At 48.6% G+C, this 23,811-nt stretch overlaps 1 protein-coding gene across 1 annotated transcript; it reads right to left on the bottom strand.

Moving 5' to 3' along the window:
- Positions 1-1,277: 1,277 nt before the first annotated feature.
- erbb2 (erb-b2 receptor tyrosine kinase 2) lies at positions 1,278-23,648 on the bottom strand. The gene is made up of 27 exons (XM_060036659.1): positions 23,316-23,648; positions 18,558-18,709; positions 17,660-17,846; positions 16,252-16,392; positions 16,101-16,166; positions 15,855-15,970; positions 14,783-14,924; positions 14,334-14,462; positions 13,398-13,524; positions 12,494-12,567; positions 12,166-12,256; positions 11,697-11,899; positions 11,146-11,275; positions 10,841-10,931; positions 10,346-10,500; positions 9,811-9,858; positions 9,521-9,659; positions 8,990-9,112; positions 8,571-8,669; positions 7,671-7,856; positions 7,058-7,213; positions 6,878-6,953; positions 6,466-6,612; positions 5,735-5,832; positions 4,888-5,079; positions 3,405-3,798; positions 1,278-3,014 (listed from the first exon to the last, which is right to left on the bottom strand). The coding sequence occupies exons 1-27, from the start codon at positions 23,386-23,388 to the stop codon at positions 2,656-2,658; spliced, it is 3,894 nt and encodes a 1,297-aa protein (XP_059892642.1). The 5' UTR covers positions 23,389-23,648; the 3' UTR covers positions 1,278-2,655.
- Between the last annotated feature and the right edge of the window lie 163 nt (positions 23,649-23,811).

Genomic DNA, 23,811 nt, shown 5'->3' with positions numbered 1-23,811 from the left:
GAGACGCTGCAGCTGTTCGAAGACAGAGCAGACCCCATGAAAGGTTTGGTTCTAGGTTTTCATAGGGTTAGGGCTTCCTATTAGTTTCGGGTTCTAGGGTTAGGTTTTTGGTTCGGTTTGCAGAAGGGTTTCCTATTAGTGTCAGGTTTTAAGGTTTGGTTCTAGGTTTTCGTACTACGGTTGGGGCTTCCTATTAGTTTCAGGTTTTAGGGTTAGGTTTTAGGTTCGGTTTGCAGAAGGGTTTTCTATTAGTGTCAGGTTTTAAGGTTTGGTTTCTGGTTCGGTATGAGGATTGGGATTGAGTTTTCTATTGTTTGGGTTGTTTTGTTTTCAGTTCTATGGTTAATGATAAGGGTTTTGGTTCCAGGATTTAATACTAGGATTAGGGTTACCTATTTGAGTCAGGTTTTAAGGTTTAGTTTTTGGTTCTAGGGTTATTACTTGGGTTAGGGGTTATTATGGGGTCATGGTTAAGACCCCTTATGGGGGCAAGGTTGAGGAGCCCTTTTTATATAGGCCTAAAACAATAAATAGGGGAAAGCAGTCATTTATATGAAAGTACATCTAGGGGCTTTGGTGGTGGTCGGTCAGTGATTGTGTTCAGGATCATCTTATTCTCAAGTAGAATATCCCAAAAACGTATGTGCTAAAATATTGTGCTCGCATCGCTTTAAGCTGAAACTAACACTTCAGGTCAACTGTTTTAGCACACCGTGTTATAATTGCACAGTTGAAATAAATTGTCTTTGCTCTTGTATAAAGCTTTTGATTGAAAACCAGAAATGTAGGAACAATACACATACACAAGGAATGCTGGTATAGAGTATAAGAGGCTAGGTTAATAACATTTATTATTCAACATTAAACTATAAGATCTATAGTGAAGATTGTTTCCTATGAAACCGAAAGTAAATCCAGAGCTATGCTGCCCTCTGACATTTAAAATGTGTCAAACGTGTCTAAAGAGGCCTATTGAATACAACACCAACAGAATTTCAAATGTAGAAAATGGTTACAAAATGGATAGGGTCAGGTGGACTAAGAAATTTAGTAAATACATAAAATAATTTCCTTCCATTTACAAAATATTATGTAGGCCTAGGCTAAAGATATACAGTTGGCTGTTCCTGACACCTTAACCTTATACCCACCAACAGTCTCGAACATAATACCCAAACGTTTCTTATTTGTATTTCCTATAACTACCAGAAGATGGCAGAAAAGGCCCTTCTGATTTCAGAACATTTCCATAGTTGTCGCACAAGAAGACCCAGAAATAACCATTGCAAACTTTCCCTTGTATTTAAAAAGTAAATGTAATGCATACAAAGAATAGAAACATCACAATTTATACATATTTTCTTCATAAAATTGTTTCTTATGTATTTGCTTTTTCCACAAGAGTCAATGTTTAATCAAATTACTTGCTAACCTTTTTACACTTTATTTCGTACAATCAAACCTTAAAACATAAAAAAAATATTCACACACAGAGATAAACCTTCAAACACGATAATAAGTCACAGAAAACGTACAAAATAGGGTTTTGTATAAATGGATATCAGACACCAGTCAGGGCTTCAGAGTCACGTGACTCCTAGCGGTGGGACGTGGATTGTGTATGAGGGGGCGTGGCTGGTGTATGATGGGTGTAGTTTGAGTGCGAGGGGCTGGGTCTACACATCCACAATGAAACTCCCATTTCCGGTGTGTTCGTACCGTGCGTAAACTCTCTAGTAAACTACTGACTAGCCTCAAAGTAGGCCCTGTATTTCTGAGTCTATCCACATATACTCTGCCTGCATTCCATCATAATAGCTAGGCTGCCATCATGCTAGCTAGGATTCCATAATGCGAGCTTGCCATCCTACTATCTCCCCATCAGGGTGCCAAAATGCTAGCTAGGGTGTTATCAGGCTAGCTAGAGTTCTGCATCAGGGTGCTCATATGTGAGTGAGGCATCTCTATCAAGTATTTTACCATGTAAAGCCCTCGTTCAAATTACAAACACGCACAAGTGCACACACGCACACACAGAACACACAAGTCTGTGTGTTCTTCCATGGCGCAGATGGGCCCCAGGGTCCTTTTTTTCTGCTGAGACAAAGTTCCTTTGAGCCAAGAGGGCGACATCATCGTTATTCTGCTCACGGCTTGCGGACCCCTCAAATCACTCTGATTGGCTGAGGAGGCAACAGGGCTCAACCCAATCACATCGCACGGTTACAAAAACATTACAGGGATTGTTAGAAAGACAATGAAAACACCTCCAGTGACACATTACTCCACCAGTTATTCATGAGAACCGTTGCCGCGGCGACCGGACGCGAGCGCCACCCTTGAGCTGCTAGAGGCTGTAAACGTCGATAGATCTTTGAGTCAGGAGGTCAAATCACCCCTCAAAAAAACCTCTCTTTTGATTGGTAGCAGGAATTTGATCTTTTTAGTGTTACTTGTCCTCTGTGAATGCTTTTCTATTGGCTGACAATAACCACACACACACACACACACACACACACACACACACACACACACACACACACACACACACACACACACACACACACACACACACACACACACACACACACACACACACACACACACAACCAAATTTCACATTTTCACCCGTGGTTCACCCCGCCACCCCCCTCATCAGGTGTGTCCGGTCCAGGTGTCGGCCAGGCCCAGGTACTCAGGGTTCTCCACTGTGGGCGTGGCGTAGCCGTTCAGCTGCCTCTCCCCCGCCCTGACCCCGCCCCCCCCCTCCCCCCTGACCCCAGTCCCCTCTACTCCGGCCAGAAGGTCCAGGTAGTAGGGGTTGTCGAAGGCGGGGGAGCTGGGGGCCGCGGGGGGCCCCAGGGGGACCAGGTACTCGGGGTTCTCCACGCTGTGTCCGGGGCCCAGGCCGTTGGGCAGGTGGCGGGGCTCCGAGCGGCGGGTCTTACGGGGCAGCGTGCTGGGCCGGTCTGGGACCGCCGGCCGCACCTCACGGGCCTCCTGGTTGACGTACTCTGGAGAGGAGGAGGAGGAGGAGGAGGAGGAGGGGAGAGGAGGAGGAGGATAGAGGAGGAGAGGAGGGGGAGAGGAGAGGAGGAGGAGGATAGAGGAGGAGGATAGAGGAGGAGGATAGAGGAGGAGAGAGGAGGGGAGGAGGAGAGAGGAGGAGGAGAGAGGAGGACGTGAAGAGGAGGAGAAGGTAGGAGGGGGGGGGGGGGGAGTAAGGGGTGATAGAGAGAAAGAGGAGCGAGGATAGAAGGAGAATGGAACAGAGGGGAGCGGGGAAGAGAGAGAGGGGTTATCTTCTGATTGTATAAACAGTACACATTCACGGTCATGTAAGCGTATCGTTTTAGTATCTAGAATGTCTTCCTCCGATCCCAGAACAGAACGGGTCCTCTCACCTGGGCCGGCGTGGCTCTGGTGGTGCCCCTGTTGCCGCCGGGGCAGCGAGTGATGGAGATGATGAGGTTGGTGATGGTGATGCTGAGGTGGGGGATGGGCGCCGGACGGGCCGTCCGTCTCCATCAGGTCGTCGTGGCAGCCGCCGTCGCATTGACGGTAGCGCCCGGGACTGGCCGGCGTCCCCGTGGCGTCGTCCAGGAAGACGGAGTCACAGGGGTCTCCGGAGGAGGGGCTGCGCGCCAGCGTGGGGTACTGGGAGCTCCAGCCGCCGTTGGAGGGGCTGGCCCCTAGTGGCAGGGTGGGGTACTGGCCCCGACCCAGGGTACTCATGGAGGAGTACATGGTGCAGGCGCTGCCAATAGGGGGCTCCCCGTCCAGGCCCTGGTCTGTACTCTGTTGGGGGGGGGGAGAGATAAAGCTGGGGTTATCCATCTAGTGTTGATTCAGATAGAGGTAGGGGTTAGGGCGTCTTGCTCAACTACGTGTCCTCTAGGCCTGAGACTTTTTCCTTTAGATCACTTAGGTTTTGGAGGGGGGGGGGGGGGGGGGGGGGGGGGGCACCCTGTAATGTGGCCGGTGAAGCCCTTTGAGACTGTCACTGGGATTAATTACCAGTTCGATTACTAGTCCCCCCCGAACTAGTAATCGAACGGACCTACCATCCCATTGGAGGTGATGGTGACGTCACGCACCCACTGACCCGGTAGGAGTGGTGGGGGTGGTGTCATGGACCTACTGACCCGGTAGGAGTGGTGGGGGTGGTGTCATGGACCTACTGACCCGGTAGGAGTGGGGGTGGTGGTGTCATGGACCTACTGACCCGGTAGGAGTGGGGGTGGTGGTGTCATGGACCCACTGACCCGGTAGGAGTGGGGGTGGTGGTGTCATGGACCTACTGACCCGGTAGGAGTGGGGGTGGTGGTGTCATGGACCCACTGACCCGGTAGGAGTGGGGGTGGTGTCATGGACCCACTGACCCGGTAGGAGTGGGGGTGGTGTCATGGACCCACTGACCCGGTAGGAGTGGGGGTGGTGTCATGGACCCACTGACCCGGTAGGAGTGGGGGTGGTGGTGTCATGGACCTACTGACCCGGTAGGAGTGGGGGTGGTGGTGTCATGGACCTACTGACCCGGTAGGAGTGGGGGTGGTGGTGTCATGGACCTACTGACCCGGTAGGAGTGGGGGTGGTGTCATGGACCCACTGACCCGGTAGGAGTGGGGGTGGTGTCATGGACCCACTGACCCGGTAGGAGTGGGGGTGGTGGTGTCATGGACCTACTGACCCGGTAGGAGTGGGGGTGGTGGTGTCATGGACCTACTGACCCGGTAGGAGTGGGGGTGGTGGTGTCATGGACCTACTGACCCGGTAGGAGTGGGGGTGGTGTCATGGACCCACTGACCCGGTAGGAGTGGGGGTGGTGGTGTCATGGACCTACTGACCCGGTAGGAGTGGTGGTGGTGGTGTCATGGACCTACTGACCCGGTAGGAGTGGTGCCTGGAGTGTCCGGCGGTGGACACCCCGTCCCCCTGGGTGCGGGGGAACATGTTGGGCTGGGGGATCAGGTACTCCTCCGCGTCCAGGAGGTCCTTCATGTCCGGGCCCTCCTCCTCCACGAGCCTCCGGAAGAACTGGCTGTCCACCGGGAAGGTGAGGCTCCTCTGGTCCTCGTTCTGGAGGCAGGTGGGGGAGAGGGAGAGAGAGGGAGGGAGGGAGGGAGTGGGAGGGGGGGAGAGGAGGGAGGGAGGGTTTGGGAGGGAGGGTTTGGGAGGGAGGGAGGGAGGGAGGGAGTGGGAGGTGGGGGAGAGGAGGGAGGGAGGGAGTGGGAGGTGGAGGCGAAGAGAGAGGGAGGGAGGGAGGGAGGGAGGGAGGGAGGGAGGGAGTGGGAGAGGAGGGAGGGGGAGGGGGAGGAGAGGAGGGAGGGAGGGAGTGGGAGGAGTGGGAGAGGAGGGAGGTAGGGAGGGGGAGGGGGAGGGGAGGGAGTGGGAGGAGTGGGAGAGGAGGGAGGTAGGGAGGGGGAGGGGGAGGGGGAGGAGAGGAGGTAGGGAGTGGGAGGGGGAGGAGAGGAGGGAGGAGGTGGTGGAAGGGGGGGGGGGATGAAAGTGGAAGGAGGTTCGAAGAAGGGAGTCGGAGGTGGAGGAGAGGTGGGAGGAGAAGGAGGAGATAGGGGGGGTGAAAGTGTAGGGAGAGAAGGGAGGTGGTGGGTGTGAGGAAGGAGGAGGGAGGTGGTCATGGTCGGGCCGTTACAGTGATGTGAAGAGGACTTCAATCGTTTTAGATGATGCTTCTCCCACAGGGTGGTGACCCCCACGAACCCCGCCCTCCTACCTGTATGACCACATAGCGGGGCGGGTCGCGAGCCATGAGGCTGAACTCGTTGACCAGCTCTCGGAACCGCGGCCTGCTGTCTGGGTCGATCATCCAACCTGTCAGTCACACACATCAGACCAATCAGCTGGGCCTGCTGTAGAAACGCCTCTGTCACGTTAAAATTGTACCGGGGGCGAAAATTGTACCGGCCTACGTCATCCATAGCAATCCATTCCACTCTGTTTACTAGCTAAAGTCGATTAAACAATTAAATGCAATACAAATATAAAGTAAAAACAAGTGTTATCTAGCGATCCGTTATCTTTATTATATTATTTCGTCTTCGGCAACATGAGCGCGATTGAAACCTGCCTGGCAACGGACAACCCCTTACGTAATCTGTTGTCCGTTGCCTGGCAACGGACAACTGATGACGTAGGACGGTACAATTTTCGCCCCCGGTACAATTTTAACGTGACACCTCCACTAGTAATGCTCAGCCTGTGACCTGGGACCCTGACCAAAGGCAGGGTCCCGACCCCCCAGGTAAGGGGACGGTAGAGGGTCCCGACCCCCCAGATAGAGGGTCCCGACCCCCAGGTAGAGGGTCCCGACCCCCAGGTAGAGGGACGGTAGAGGGTCCCGACCCCCAGGTACGGGGACGGTAGAGGGTCCCGACCCCCCAGGTAGAGGGTCCCGACCCCCCAGGTAGAGGGACGGTAGAGGGTCCCGACCCCCCAGGTACGTACATTTGACCATGATCATGTAGACCTCGATGGTGCAGATGAGGGGCTGGGGGAGCCGCTCGCCTCCCTCCAGCAGGTCCGGGATGTCCCGCGCTGGGATGAGGTCGTAGGGCTTGGCCCCGAACGTCATCAGCTCCCACACCGTGACGCCTGGGAAGGGTGGTACCGGCAAACACACAAACGCAGGCCGTTACCACGGTGACCGCAGCACGTTTCCATGGCGTTCGCCGCCTTGTTACCACGGTGACGGTAGCCGGTCACCGTGGTGACCGGCACTGATACCATAGCAACTAGACCATGGTGCTTAAACAAAGAACGATTTTTGGTCTATGACGAAGTGAAAAAGTACATTATAATAATAATAATAATAATAATAATAATAATAATAATAATAATACTATTGATGGGGTTGTACCATAGCTCCACACGTCACTCTGGTGGGTGAACTTCCTGTGAAGGATTGACTCCAGGGCCATCCATTTGATTGGCACCTGAAAGAACCAATCACATGTCAGGAAACAGCGCACACACACAGTGGGTACACAGCCTAGAGATAGATGTATGCATTTATAATACATATAGCGTACGGACAGACCTTCCCTCCGTCTGCCTGGTACTCTGTCTCATCGATGTCCAGCAGTCTGGCGAGGCCAAAGTCTGTGATCTTCACATGGTTGGGGTTCTTCACCAGAACATTCCTGGCCGCCAGGTCCCTGTGAACCAGACGCACCTCCTCAAGGTAGCTCATACCCTGTCAGACACGTTATATACAGATGTCAATACACAGGTACACATTCCACTGATACATTATTAAACAGTACAGCCATATAAATATATATATACACATTAATTCAATACATTATTAAACAGTACAGCCACATCAATATATATAGATACACACATTAAATTAATACATTATTAAACAGTACAGCCATATCAATATATATAGATACACACATTAAATCAATACATTATTAAACAGTACAGCCATATCAATATACACATTACATCAAGCTATTATTAAAACAATGCATCTCAGTGGTAGCAGATACAGCTAGTACTGGTAAAAGATATGATAATGTATCATAATTCCTAGTGGTATAGGGTAGTAGTCTATTGGGCATAGAGGATAGCTTCTGTTATTCTCATCGGTGTGAATATCATCATGACGCTGATGAGGTGGATCATGCGCCGGTCGTCACGGTTACCTTGGCGATCTGGACACACCAGTTGAGGAGGAACTGGGAGCCGATGCGGTCCTTGTTCTCGCGGACGTAGTCCAGCAGGCAGCCGTAGGGCATGAGCTGGGTGACCAGCTGCACCGTGGAGGTTAGGCAGATCCCCAGCAGACGACACACGTAGGGGCTGGCCACGCCCGCCATCACGTACGCCTCCTGGACACAGGAAGGGGTGGGGTTAACCTCTGGACTGACTTTATGTCTGCATCTCGTCGTTTAGCAGATGCACCTTTTATCCAGAGCGATTTAAGACACATCACGTCAGAGCCGGGACGAACGCAGAAATAATGTCTTTCAATTTTCCTATCCAAAATATACCCGTTTCTTATTTGAAGCGAGCAAATGTTGCCATTACATTCAAGCTCTGTGTGCTTTGTTTTGTTGAAAGAAAATGACTCTAGTTCTACAAACAGAATTTCCCCAACTCACGCTTTAGGCTTTACACAGAACAGACAAGTAAAAATGGAGTAACTGCAAAAAAAGTGCAAGGTGATGCACAACCTAGGTTTAAGAAAAAAAAAAAATATCCTAAAGTACTCCTGACTTTTTTTTCAGAGTCAGGAGTACTCTGAAAAACAAGGAATCAGTACGAAGTTCAGTAGAGTCGGACCACTGCTCTAATTTGTTCAAAAAAGTGTGAATAATCGCACCGCTTTTGGTGTGAACGCACAGTTAGGGTGTCGGACCGCCAGCAGAAAGGTTCTGGGTTCGATACCCAACGTGTAGGCATCCTAGTGCAAGATGACCCTTAACCCCTACTGGCTCTTTAATGAAATGTCTCTTGATCCACTTTAAGTGACATCATAGGTCTGCAGTCACCACAGGGCTGTTTTGAATTATAAGTGAGTGAGGAGGGAAGGGAGATCTCACGTCCAAGATCTCCTTGTTGGCCTTGGTGGACGTGTTCTCCCTCAACACCTTGATGGCCACGGGGATCTTCACACTCTCTCCGTCTGGAGCCCACACACCCTGTAACACACACGCATGCACAGCACACGGTAAGGAGAGAAACAAACCGGCTGGGATGCATCACTCACTCACAAACCCTGAACACACACACACAAACCCTGAACACATACACAAACCCTGAGCACACACACACACACACACAAACCCTGAACACACACACACACACACACAAACCCTGAACACACACACACACACACACACACACACACACACACACACACACACACACACACACACACACACACACACACACACACACACACACACACACACACACACACACACACACACACACACACACACACACCTCCCTCTCTCACCTTGTACACGGTGCCGAACGCCCCAGACCCGAGCACTCGGACCTTCTTGAGCTCCGTCTCTTTAAGGATGCGCATCTGGGCCTGGTTGGGCAGCGCGCCGCTGGGAGTCAGAGGCTCGACAAGCTGCTCACACACAGGGAGCGGGTCAGAGGGCTGCCTCAGGAAAACTACAGCTGACACCCGTGTCTACCCTCACTAGCAAGTGTCTAGAGCTGTGGTTCCCAAGCTACGTGTACAGTACACCTCATGTTATTATAAAGACTATAATAATCAAAAATAAAAAGAATAAGAATAATTGTCATAATATTTATACATTTTATAGTATTCACTAGGGACGCAAAGACACTTTTACGAAGACAAATAATACAAACTCGGACGTGATATCATGGGCAGCTGTTGGTTGCGTTCTAACGATGTGTGGGGGAAATCAGAAGGAGAACAGAGAGAGACCTTTTGGGGTCACCAGCGTGTTCGGTCTTAAGATGCAGGGTCAAAGAGGTTGCGGACTGCATGTCCCATGCTGCCTCTCACCTCGTGCTCCTGCAGAAGGCGCCGCATGGTGGCCTTCCTGCGGAGCTTCTGCTGGCGTCGAAGGTAGAAGACCAGCAGCGCCAGCAGGATGAGGAAGAGGACCACCCCGCCCAGGGCCGCCGCGATGGTCGTCCCTGGACTACACAAACACACACACACATATATATATATAGATCTATACGTATAAACATAAACATGTACACCCATCAGCCGCATCTCTAACTCGATGTTAACGTATTGAACGATGATTGGTTGAGCGTAGTTATGACATCACAGCTGGTCAGACTCACCCGGTGTTGGTGGGGACAGGACACCCGCGCTCGTCCACCAGGGTACACCTGGAGCACACAGACAGGGAGTGGGACTGTGTTCTATCATAGGATACAGGTGGTCCGACAGGGCAGGCAGTGTGTTTGTGTGTACCCTTAGGAGAGGCTACAGTTTGTCAGACAGTGCGTGTGTCTGTCTGTGTGTGTTTCTACAAGAGGCTACAGTTGGTCCGACAGTGTCTAGCGTGTGTGTGTGTGTGTGTGTGTGTGTGTGTGTGTGTGTGTGTGTGTGTGTGTGTGTGTGTGTGTGTGTGTGTGTGTGTGTGTGTTTACGAGAGGCTGCAGTTGGTCCGACAGTGTCTAGTGTGTGTGTGTGTGTGTGTGTGTGTGTGTGCTTACGAGAGGCTGCAGTTGGTCCGACAGTGTTTAGTGTCTAGTCTGTGTGTGTGTGTTTAGTGTCTAGTGTGTGTGTGTGTGTGTGTGTGTGTGTGTGTGTGTGTGTGTGTGTGTGTGTGTGTGTGTGTGTGTGTGTGTGTGTGTGTGTGTGTGTGCTTACGAGAGGCTGCAGTTGGTCAGACAGGGCAGGCAGTGCCCCGAGGCGTTGCTGTACTTCCAGACGGTGTGCTGCTCCTCCTTCACCCCGCTGGGGCAGCGCTCCACACACACCCCCCCGTCCTGGAAGTTCAAACACTCCCTGCACTGGTCCGCACCCTGCACCACACACACACACACACACACACACACACACACACACACACACACACACACACACACACACACACACACACACACACACACACACACACACACACACACACACACACACACACACGAGACACTTAAATAGACGTTCCTGATATAAAATGTATACCTCTATAACGGTTTATCAGGATATATTCAGAAAGTTTAATCATAACTGGAATTTTTGTTTAATTGTGTGCACCGTTAATTGGATTATTGTGATTTAGATAATAATTATGAACAGTGCCTCAGCGTCAGGGTTATTTAAACGTGTCCTTGCTGAACAACAACAAATAAACATTCATCTTACCGGGCCATAGCATGACTCGGAGCCGTTGATTGGTCGACATTCTGAGTGACAGGCACCGCACACCTTATCCTTTTCGTACTCCCGCGTAGGCCTGCAACGCACCACCCCCCCACCACTTAGACGTCTGACTGCGCCCATACATATCCGTGCTACGACTGATTATTGATGGCTGATTGTTGAAACAGAGGGTTCACACGTCATGACAAGCTTATGTTGGAGCGTGGTACGACCGCTGTCTCCCGAGAGGAGGCAGGGTTAGGGTTATGTCAGGGTCAGGGGTCAGGGGTCAAGAGGGGAAGTCTCACCCCTGGTAGAGGTCACACCGCTCCACACACTCGAGGCCCCTCTCGAAGGCGCTGCAGGAGACACACTGCTGGGGCCCCGGGCCCCAGCAGCCCCCCTTACAGAGGGGGTGGCACACGTGTCCCTGCTCCTCTGGACACCCAAATACAGTACACAGTATGTAAACACATTATACACACACACAAATATATATATACTTCTTAATATAATAAATATGTTTAGACATAAAGATTCAGACCACAACATATACACACACGCACACACACACACACACACACACAAACAGTATACATGCACATCACACACACACACACACACACACACACACAGCCCATCTCCTCTAGACACACAAATACAGTATATATAAACACATTACACACACACAAACAGTATACATGCACATTATACACACACACACACACACACACACACTATATGACGCAAATATATCATTATAAATATAATAACTATGTTTACACATAAAGATTCCGACCTCAACACACACACACACACACACACACTAATAAAGACGGGTGGAGTCAGGGGCCCGTACCACAGAGCTCGGGGTCCTGGTTCAGGCTGAGGATGCGGGTGGGCCCCTGGCTGGGGTGCAGCAGCGTGTCCCAGGGCAGGGAGGACGTGTAGCACAGCCGGCTGTTGTTGTGGATGAGAACCAGACCCCCGCTCACACTACGGAGAGACCGCGAGCCCACCGAGGTGATGTTGAGGTCCTGGAGAACCAGGGAGAACACCCCCCTAGAGGAGGGAGGGAGAGAGAGAGGGGGAGAGAGAGAGAGAGAGAGAGAGAGAGAGAGAGAGAGAGAGAGAGAGAGAGAGAGAGAGAGAGAGAGAGAGAGAGAGAGAGAGAGGACAGATAATGATTAGCTACTCAAACTGATAGACATGAGACAAAAACAGACAGAGGAAAGACAGCTGCAGGCAGAGGGAAGGAAACAACATTTTCAGCCATACAGAGACAGACAGACAGACAGACAGACAGACCGGCAGGCAGGCAGTCTTACTTGAAGAGCACCCTTCCCCTGATGACCTGCAGGTTTTTAAACACGCCGATGTCGCTCCATTCCTCCGGCCACGCCTCAATGTACAGGTAGCCTGTATACATTGAGAATATCAAAAATATAGTAATAGATCCTTTATATCATAAAGATAATATAGATAGTAGATGAATGATATGAACAATATAAATAATATAAAACAATAAATAATGTTAGCACTAAAGATATAGCGTATGAATAATCTCAAATGATAAATGAAAATATAGATAATATAGATATAGGTAACTAATAAATAAATAATATTAATAACAGCTGGCTGTGGAACGGGTCATACCAGTGATCTCCTCTAGGTTGTGGAACGGTGTGAGCTGGTCCAGGGTCAGACCTGACGTGTTGCTGCTCGGGTCTCTGAAAGGAAAAGTGTAAGGGGTACCGTCATGCTTGGATATTTTCGAATATAAAAGAGGACTGCTCCAGAAACTGTTCACAATTTTTCCAAATTGGACCAATAGGGATGGACCAATGACGTAGACGGTCTAATGTTTTCGGATTTTATTTAGCAGAAATAGAGTTGATGTTGCAGACTGATGATGTTGTCTCTCTTTGCTCCCTCCCACATTCTCTCCTCCTTCTCTCTCTTTCTCACCTCCCCCCTCTCTCTCTCCTCCCTCCCACATACTCTCCTCCCTCTCTCTCTCTCCTCCCCCTTCATTTGACTAGATTATCAGATATTCCTGTTGTTCAGGGTTTCAGAATGTCTCTCTCTCTGGTGATTCTAAGGAATCTGGAGAGTTCCTCATAAACAGAAGCTGGAATCTGTCTGTCTGTCTGTCTGTCTGTCTGTCTGTCTGTCTGTCTGCCTAAAAAACTTTTCTAGTTTTCTGTTTCGCCAGTGTTTTGCCTTAATAATAAAAGCCTGTCATGCTATACTCTCCAGAATTGACTATGCATTTTGTTGTTTGGTTCATAAATCCAAATGCATTGCCAATAATAGACAGGCATGATGAATAGGCTGGCAACAACTAAGCCAAATACTAAAGGGCAGCTTAAAATGATGATGGCCTGCAAATCTGGAAATCTTGTTCATATGAAATGTAATTATTAATATCCAAGCAATTGCAGTTTTCGGGGTTACACACAATTTTATAATTGCAGGTTAATATGTGATTTTTTCTTCAGTTTAACATCGTTGTGATATGGTGGTGATGTGGAGGTGATGTCACAGGCCGACGTCTCACCCTGTAAAGCTCTGGGAGAGGAAGGCGAGGCTTCCGAAGATCTTCTTGCAGCTGTTGAATTGCTCCACATTTGAGGATGTTACCATGGTAACGCCCTGGAGGCTACCCATCCCCAGGCCATAGCACACTGCAAAACCACACACACATTAAACTACTACTACACATTAAACAACTACTACTACTACTATTACTAAACATTAAACTACTACTACTACTACACATTAAACTACTACTACTAATAAACATTAAACTACTAGTACTATTACTACTACTAATCATTAAACTACTTCTACACATTAAACTACTACTACTACTACTATTATTATTACTACTACTACTGTGACTAGGACTTTTACTACTACTACTACAACGTCACACACTGTGACTACTACTACTACTCAAAACATTCTAAACAACCCAGGTCAGAAGAGTCGGAAAAACAAAACAAAACGTGAGCTGTAGAACTGGTTGGTCTGGTTTCAACTACAGGCTGAACCACCCTTAAGACAGGTGAATAGATGAGCATACTATCAGTGCTAACGAAAAGGAGCAGGCTAACAGGACGAACAAGACTTAGCATACCCACAGTGCTAACAGTCATTAGCATGCTACTGACACTAACATGGACACACACACACACACAGAGAGACAGAGACAGAGACAGAGAGAGAGAGAGAGAGAGAGAGAGAGAGAGAGAGAGAGAGAGAGAGAGAGAGAACAGCTAATGATTAGCTACTCAAAATGAAAGACATGAGACAAAAACAGATAGAGGAAACTAAAATGTCCGCTAATCAGGAAGACAGACAGCAGACAGACAGGCAGTCTTACTTGAAAAGCATCCTTCCCCTGATGACCTGCAGGTTTTTAAACACGTCACCCACCTTACAGACAGGTGCGGTTAGAACTAGAACGCTGACTGTGCTAACATAGACCCACCTTTGGGACATTCTCCCTCGCACTTCTCGCACTTCTGACTCTCCGAGCCGTCGGCGTTGAGGATGATCATCTCCTGGTTGGCCTTGGGACACACCATGGTGCACGCCGCCTCCATGGTCAGGTAGTTATCTACACACACACACACACACACACACACACACACACACACACACACACACACACAGTCAAAAAGACACAGACACACACACAGGGCTAGGTCTCTTTTGTTGTACTGCTCAGCTCCCAGTTTAACCAGTAGTTTTAATAGCAGTTTTGAAAATATAACATTTCGCTAAATCTAAAAACACGTCAGCTCACATGACGTGGGAGCACAAACGCAGGCAGACTCTAGTCAAGGTCTATGTCCTGTCTTCGAGGGCCCCGACGTGGACCTTTTGCATAGCGAGGCACGCGCAGAAGTGTTAATTCAGCGTTGGGGCGGTGCTTACGGGGGCAGGTCTTGATGCAGGTGGCGCCGAAGCTGAACTTCTTGTCCTTGTTCGGTATGGACTGGTAGGTGGCCGGCACGTAGGTGGTCGGGGCCGGGCAGTGCTCCTTACACACGCCGTTGTTGTTAAAGTAACGACACGCCTGCGGAGAGACACATGGTCATGGTCAAGTTTGTTTGATTATTTTTTTCCTCCAAAATGGTGGTGAACCCCGGTTTCTACACGGTCTGGGAAGTTCAAGTCCAGTCTGACGTCTTTAATGTTGCAGGGTTAGGGTATTTACTCAACTACTAATTACAGTAGTTGAGTAAATACGGAGGTATTGCATGGATGTGAATTGATCAGTAAACAGAGTGATGTTATCACTTATCGGAGGAAACTCCCTCTGAATATCGTCACACACCACCGATAGGGGAATACGTGCTGTGTGTAAATGCGTGCGTGTGTGTCGCTAGGTGCCCGGTTTTCTTTGTGCGCGTGTTTATGTGTGCAAAGTGTACGTGGTCTTTGCGGTGGTTTTACGTGTGTTTCAGACCCTGCATGTTTGTTTGCCTTGTGCATGCATCTGTGGGGTAAAGGTCTATACATGCTCGAGTGACTACAGCACGTTAGCAACACAAGCAGGTGGCTTCAGCATCAACACGACCTGGGCGACCATGGCTGCAGAGTCGTGCCACACACACGGATCAAAACATACGTGGATCAAATCCAAGGCCTCACGGCAACACGCCGTGCACCTAGACGTCCCAGACACCTGATTGGTGAATTTAAAACTGGGCTGCGTGGGCAACCTATCAGTTGCATGTTACAGCCAACATAGTTTGGCTTTGATTCTAATAAACACTTAATTCTTCTCATTGCTCTACCTTTGACATTTTTTTGTGCTCTGTTCATCCACAGAGGTTGCGCACATTGGTCGGGAAGGCTGCGTTGATGGATAGATTAAGAAACTGTGTGTGTGTGTGTGTGTGTGTGTGTGCAAAGGATTCAGACAAACCACGCAGAAGCATGTTGAGTTCTTTACTGTGTGTGTGTTGTGTGCGCGTGCGTGCGTGCGTGCGTGTGTATATACCAGGCAGTCAGAGTCCTTGGGCCCGGTGCATCCAGCAGCACACTGCTTGTGGCAGCAGTCACTGGCATGCTTACCCTTACAGCGCAGACACCCTGCGGTACAATCGACATGGGTTTCTGAAGGGGAGAGGGAGAGGGAGGGAGAGAGAGAGAGAGTGAATGATAGCAAAGTGAATCATACACCTATAAGATAAGATAAGAAGTGCTTTATTAATAAGGAAGTGGCTGTGGACCAATCAAAACTCACCAATCTGACAGTCCTGAATGGTTTCGCCCCAGCATTTCTCGAGGCACACAGAATTACACCTTGGACCTGAAACACACACACACACAAAACATTAAACACACGTTACACACACACACATACACACACACACACAGTAAACAGGTGTACTTACAGTTTGCGGCGCTGGCCTGCAGGGTTAACTGGTGTTTGTGGGTGTTCTGCTGATCCAGCGTATCCCTCCACAGGATTTTCTGGGGGTTCGGGAAACACAGCTGGGGGTTCCCCCACATATACACCCCGCCCAGCAGGATCTCTGATGCACACACACACACACACACACACACACACACACATTACATCCTGTCATCTGCCATGTTGTAAGGATCTTAGGTTGTTGGTTGATGAATGTATATATATATATATATATATATATATATATATATATATATATATATATGGTATACATTCCATCATCAAAACCGGCCAATCACAAGAGAGAAAACACTACCATCACTGGTCATTACCATAATTAGAGGAGGAGAAGGGAGGTGGAAAGGAGAGAAGAGCAGAGGGTTGGATAGGAGAGGAGAAAGGAGGCAGAAAGGAAGAGGTGGAGAGAAAGAGGAGATGAGGATAGAGGAGCATGAGAGGGTTGGAGAGGAGGAGGAAAAGGGGAGAAGAGAATTGGCCTTTAATCATGCTGGTTAATAGTGTCAGAGTTCCCCAAGAGGAGGAGGGGCTAGGAGAGGAGAGGGAGAAGAGGAGAGGTCTGAAGAGGAGGAGAGGAGAAGGAGAAGAGGAGAGGTCTCCAAGAGGAGGAGGGGCTAGGAGAGGGAGAAGAGGAGAGGTCTCAAGAGGAGGAGGGGCTAGGAGAGGAGAGGTCTCAAGAGGAGGAGGGGCTAGGAGAGGAGAGGGAGAAGAGGAGAGGTCTCAAGAGGAGGAGAGGAGAGGGAGAAGAGGAGAGGTCTCAAGAGGAGGAGAGGTCTCCATATTTCATGTAATGTACCAACTGATTGTACGCACTTAATGTATGTTGTACTTATACATAGTACTTAATTGTGTAGCATCTGCAGTAGCAGCAACACTGCTTTATACAGGGAATGGGTTAGCCTGGCGATTGCACCTGTCATCGAGGACTCAGAACTTGTTCTGTACTCATGTTGTGAAATTTAGTGTTTGCATAGTAGAAATCTACTGTCACGTTTTGGCACTACTTTAAAATTACCTAACTTTTTAAAATGATAATTACATATGACTAACATTGCTAGATTTCTAGAGTTGTTCTTCCAGAAAAACGTGGTCACACAGCAACATTTTTTGGAGCTCCTCCAATTCAGCTTGTAAGCTTTGATTGTTGTCCGCCTGACTCGTGAGCTCCACTTCCAACTCAACATAGCGTACAGTGTATTATATACAATACGTAATATCATATACTATTACCCCCAATACTGTTCTATATCCACACACACTTAATTATGTCTTTAGAGATCAGAGACCAACACTACTGGATTCAAGCAAGGACCATCAGGACCATTGGATTCCATCAGATCCGGTCTGATCCGGTCTCGGCGAGTCCTCACCTGTGAGGCTGCGCATACGGAGGGTCCGGAGCCCGGGCCCTTGGGGGCCCTGGGTGTTGTTCAGAACCACCAGGGAGTAGTTGGCGCCGTAGCGCTGGCTCCCCCGGATCACACGCAGGTTGTCCAGAGGAATCAGGTCCACCGTCACGCCGGCCACCAGAACGTAACCCTGGACCTCCACGATGCCCTGCACGACCACACGGAGGAGGGACAGCTCGTGACCTTCAGAACGTCACATGACCTTCACATGACCTTCCCATGATCATGGGACGGTCCTTCACATGACCCTTTAGAACATCACATGACCTTCATATGACCGTCACATGACTTTCACGTGACATTCAGAACATCACATGACCTTCATATGACCGCCGCATGACTTTCACGTGACATTCAGAACATCACATGACCTTCATATATGACTGTCACATGCCCTTCAGAACATCGAACGACCTTCAGACCACCACAACATCACATGACCCCCAGAGAACCGTATGCAGAGGAAATTTGGAGGATTAGATTGATGAGGAGCAGGAGGCAGAGGAGGAAGAGTGGACGGAGGAAGAGGAGGAAGAGTGGACGGAGGAGGAGAAGAACAGTGAACGTGTGAGAGGAACAGGGGGCGAAAGAGGTCGGGAGGATAAGGAGGATGAAGTAAGGAGCAGGAGGAGGTGTGGAGGAGGAGAAGGTGGTAGTTTGATCCCCAGCTCCTCCTAGCGTGTTGATGTGTCCCTGAGCAAGACACTTAACCCTAACTGCTCTTGACGAGCTGGCTGTCGCCTTGCATGGTTGACTCGTCGGTGTGTCAATGTGTGTATTAACCCATGTGAGTCGCTTTGGATAAAATTGCCCTAATTGTAATTGTGGAGGACATTTGGAGGAGGAGGAAGTGCGGTACCTCGAGGAAGGAGAGGTCCGGCACCCCGTGGAGGTGGGTGATCTCCAGGTTGCCGTGGACGACCTGACAGCCGGTGTACAGCAGCCGCAGAGTCTCATAGTGGTTCTCCAGGCTGGAGAGCAGGTCCAACTTCATGTCCGTACCCAGGCACACTGAAAACAGAACCAGAACCAGTTACACTGAGACCAGAAACAGTTACACTGAAAACAGAACCATTTACATTGAGACCAGAATCAGAACCAGTTACACTGAAAACAGAACCATTTACATTGAGACCAGAACCATTTACACTGACACCAGAACCGTACCCATTTACACTGAAAGCAGAACGAATCACACTGACACCAGAACCGTACCCATTTACACTGAAAGCAGAACGAATCACACTGAGACCAGAACCGTACCCATTTACACTGAAACCAGAACCAATCACACTGAGACCAGAACCGTACCCATTTACACTGAAACCAGAACAATTTACATTGAAACGAGAACCAGTTGAACTGAGACCAGAACCAGATCCCTGAAACCAGAACAATTTACATTGAAACGAGAACCAGTTGAACTGAGACCAGAACCAGATCCCTGAAACCGGAAACAGGACGATTTACACTGGAACCAGGTTCACAGTGACCAGAATCAGAACCATTTAAATGGACACCCAGACTGTTAAAAATGACAGCAGAACAAGAACACTTCACACACAACTAGAACCTGAACCATTCACACTAAAACAAGAACTATTACACTGCAATTGGAACCATTCACCCTGAAACCAAAAGCACAAACATTTACACCGAAGTTTGAATCATTTACAGTGCTAACTGCTATACATAGACTGTTCTACCTATCAATATAAATGCTGATAAGCCACTTTCAAATCCCCACAGCAGAGTACCACTGTAACACACACACACACACACACACACACACACACACACACACACACACACACACACACACACACACACACACACACACACACACACACACACACACACACACACACACACACACCTCCTCTGTGTTAACCTTGACCCAAATGCATCCCATCCAACTCCATGGAGGAGTGTGTCTAACGATATTGCATGTATTTCGCCTCGGATTTAGCTGTGCTACACTAATAAATAGTAAACATTAGAAGTCAAGAGTGGGCTGTACCAATTTGTGCCCTGGCACAATGCCAATGCTAAGCTACTCACTGCTGAGAAGCTGGTCTCTCAGCAGTGTTTGTTTTCAGGTGCAGGGTGGGGCGAAGGGGTGGAGCATAACAGTGTTGTTTGTTTTGAAATGTTTTGTGCCATTTAAAAAGGTACAACTAAATGAATTATTAGATGTGTATTAAGCAGGCTATTAAACATGCGAGTCTTGCTCATAAACATGCTATATTAGCCATCTTAATTCAGCATGTGATTACATGTCATAATAATTCTGCAAATCCTGCTATTAAACATGATAACAGGAAATACTATTAAACACTGTATAATCGATCAATTATACATTATTCCAAACATTCTATAAATGAATGCTATAAAATTATAATGTTTATTGAAAATAAATTATGTTAGTCTTGCTTGTTTTAGCAAAGGCATATTAAATGTTATTCTTAAACCATGGGACCGGAAGTTAAGTTAACCCCATTACTTTGGAGACCGTGACTATTGAGGATATGGCTATGGAGACCATTGCTATGGATACCATTGCTAGGAGAATGATGCTATGGAGAGTACTGCGATGGAGACCATTGCCAGGAGACCATCGCTTTGGGGGGGACCATCAATATGGAGAGACCATCACTATGGAGACCATCAGCATTGTGCTAGGAGACAAAATCCTCCTGACTACCTCAACGACAAGTTACACACAGTACATTGGCCAGGGGTTTCCGTGGCAACAGTCAGCCCGAGAGGAAGAGCTCCGGAGTGCGACAGCTCCATTGCTTCATGTGCAAACAGGACGTTGTTTACCCAGTCGTAGAGAGTAAACAACGGGGTCACGGAGGGAGTCAACAACAGCACTTCCTCCTGGTCTTCACAGAGCAGGAACCAGACCCGAGATTCACCTTTCACAACCCCCCCCCCCCACACACACACACACATTTACATTCCATCTCTAAAAGAACAAACAGGTAGCGATTGCGCAAGCGACCAGAGAAACAGGTCTGTACTGTACCATTCAAACTCACAAAGCCGTGTAGGCTGCATGCACCTGCGCGCGCGCGCACACACACACACACACACACACACACACACACACACACACACACACACACACACACACACACACACACACACACACACACACACACACACACACACACACACACACACACACACACACACACACACACACACACACACACACACACACACACGTCTTTGCTTAAAAGATGCAAGCCTGCAGGACTACTCTCCATTGTCTTCAACCGACAACACACTGCCATGTTTCAACTCTACTCTAAGTTTCAACTCTACTAAATGTTTCAATTCCACTCCAAGTTTCAACTCTTCTCCCAAGTTTAAAATCGACTACAAGTCTTCACTCTACTCCAAGTTTCCAATCTACTCCATATTTAAACTGTACTCCATATATCAAATCTACTCCATGTTTCAAATCTACTCCATATATCAAATCTACTCCATATTTCAAATCTACACAATATTTCAAATCTACTCCAAGTTTCAACTCAACGTCTTAACTCAACTCTAACTTTAAGCTCTACTCCAAGTTTCAAATCTACTCCAAGTTTCAAATCTACAACATATTTCAACCCTACTCAAAGTTTCAACTCAATGTCTAAACTCATCTTTAAACTAATCCATGTTACAAATGTACTCCATGTTTAAACTCAATTACATGCTTAAACTCCACCCCTCCATGTTTTAACGGTTGAACTTTATTATTGTTTACTCCCCAGCTCTGTTGTGCGGGCACTTTCACTTTTGATTAGGTGTTCTGAATCTCAACGTCTCCCTTGTGTCTGAGCTCCACTTTGAGGTCAAGTTCTGGCTAAATGCTTCTGGGAAGCAGCAACAACCCGTGAATGTTGATCTCCATGCCCAATCTAGTGAACACTTTCCAGCAATTAGACGCTTGGGTCCTTAACTTCTCTGTGTGGTGAATACTAAGTACTGTGGTTCAGGTCCTCCATCTGGGTTTTGGGTATTTGATGATGTCAATCATTTCTCATGTTGGTTCCTACTAGTACCAGGCTTTAGAACCAGGCTTTGTAAGCATTATTTAGAACCATCCTTTAGAACCATCCTTTAGATCCATCCTATACAACCATAATATAGAACAATCCATCCTTTAGAACCTGCTTTTAGAGCCAGCTTTTATAACCAGGCTTTCGATCCATCATTCAGAACCAGGAGATAGAACCGGCCATAAGAACCATGAACAGAGAATACAGCTGAGCTTCAGAACTCAGTGCTTCTAGAATGTTGAGGGTCAATAAGTTAATCATTAATTCAATAATCAGAGGCTAGCCACAGCCTCCAGACAACCAGCCTCACTACTGTGTGTGTGTGTGTGTGTGTGTGTGTGTGTGTGTGTGTGTGTGTGTGTGTGTGTGTGTGTGTGTGTGTGTGTGTGTGTGTGTGTGTGTGTGTGTGGACTGGAGTAACATGAATTTGTCAGTCCATCAATAGCTTTTAAATATCAACGGCCCTGGGACGCACTCAGACACAATCACTCGTGGAGAACCACAGGCCTGTGTGCGTGTATGTGTGTGTGTGTGTATGTGTTTGTGGGTGTGGGTGTGTGTATGTGTGGGTGTGTGTGTGTGTGTGTTATCGACAATCATTAACCCGTAATTTGGCTTTGTTTGTGTGTTGCCTTTTGCACTGCATTTAATACGTGTACAAACTTCTGACAAGTTGTGCCATTTGTTTGAATCTACAAAAATGTATGTCCTGTTATATTTAATATTCTGTAGTAAGCTGGAAATAAATCCAATGATCCAAATTGTGTGTGTGTCTGTTTGTGTCTGCCTGAGTGTGCATAACTCTAGAGACACAGAGAGAGGAGGACTTGACCCTAAACTGTCCCTTATAACACAATGTTCCGTGTCTCGCCACGAGACCTTGACGCACAAAGAACCAACTGTCGGTTTGTTGACGCGAGACGAACTGATCGCTGCCTGTGCGCACAGGTGCCATTGTCACAATCTACGAGTCACCAATCAGGTTCCTCGGTATCTGACCAACTGACCCGTTTGGGTACGGCGCGGAGCCAACGGTCACACAACAGCAACAACAACAATAACAACAAATGTTTCTACGACAGGTAGTTTACCTGTAGGGACGGGTTGGTGTTAGTAGTGCAGGGTAAGGGTAGGCTCAGTGGGTAGAGGGGTAAGGGAGGAAGAGGTTCAAGTAGTGGTTTGGGAGGTAGGGTGGGATAGGGAGGTGGGGTGGGATAGGGGGGTTAGCCCCAGGAGAGAGATACCGAGGCGAATGCGGAGTCGCGCAGGAATGTGGCGTGTGTCATTGTCGAGCCAAGAATATCACGCTCGTTCTTTGGGTCGAGTTCCAACACTCATACCCCCATACCCTCTCTCTCTAACACACACACACACACACACACACACACACACACACACACACACACACACACACACACACACACACACACACACACACACTTCCAGTAACCTGCCCCGTCCATTACGGTCTGCTGAAAACACGGCAAGAGTGTTTCAAAACCGATCAGAAGTTTAGTTCACAACAGCGTCCGTGAGCGAGAGCGACGACCCACCTTCTCTGGCCAGCGCGCCCGCCACCCCGAGCAGCAGAAGTTGGACCCACAGAAAACTTCTCCGCGCTTCCATCTGCGGCTCCCGGCTCTAGTCCATGTTCCAGAAATAACCCGGAATCCCCTCCTGGCGACGACCCCCCCTCCCGGCAAGTCGTACTGTAGTTCCTCTGAAGAGTTCTCCTCCTGGCACGTCTACTGTTTTTCAAATCACAGCCACTTCCTCGGGTCTCCGTGTGTCGGTGTTCCGCGAGTCGGTAGTGCGAGCGTGACAGCGGGGGGAGGCCGGAACGGGGAGTGTCCGTGACTCCGCCCGCCCGGACTGAACTGTCATGTCTTCCCAGCACGAACTGAAATACCGCGCGTGTTTCTGTTTGTTATGAGTGTTTATATGAGTGTGTCTTCTTTTAATAGCGATGCCTCTACATACAGTGAAGCCGAAGTTGGAAGTAGTAGTAGTAGGGGCTCTCATTAACTCTGTTGGTTATAGTCTTGTAGT

The sequence above is a fragment of the Gadus macrocephalus genome, chromosome 18 (assembly GCF_031168955.1).
Source record: "Gadus macrocephalus chromosome 18, ASM3116895v1".
Lineage (NCBI taxonomy): Eukaryota > Metazoa > Chordata > Actinopteri > Gadiformes > Gadidae > Gadus > Gadus macrocephalus.
This window is presented reverse-complemented; position numbering and strand designations above follow the sequence as displayed.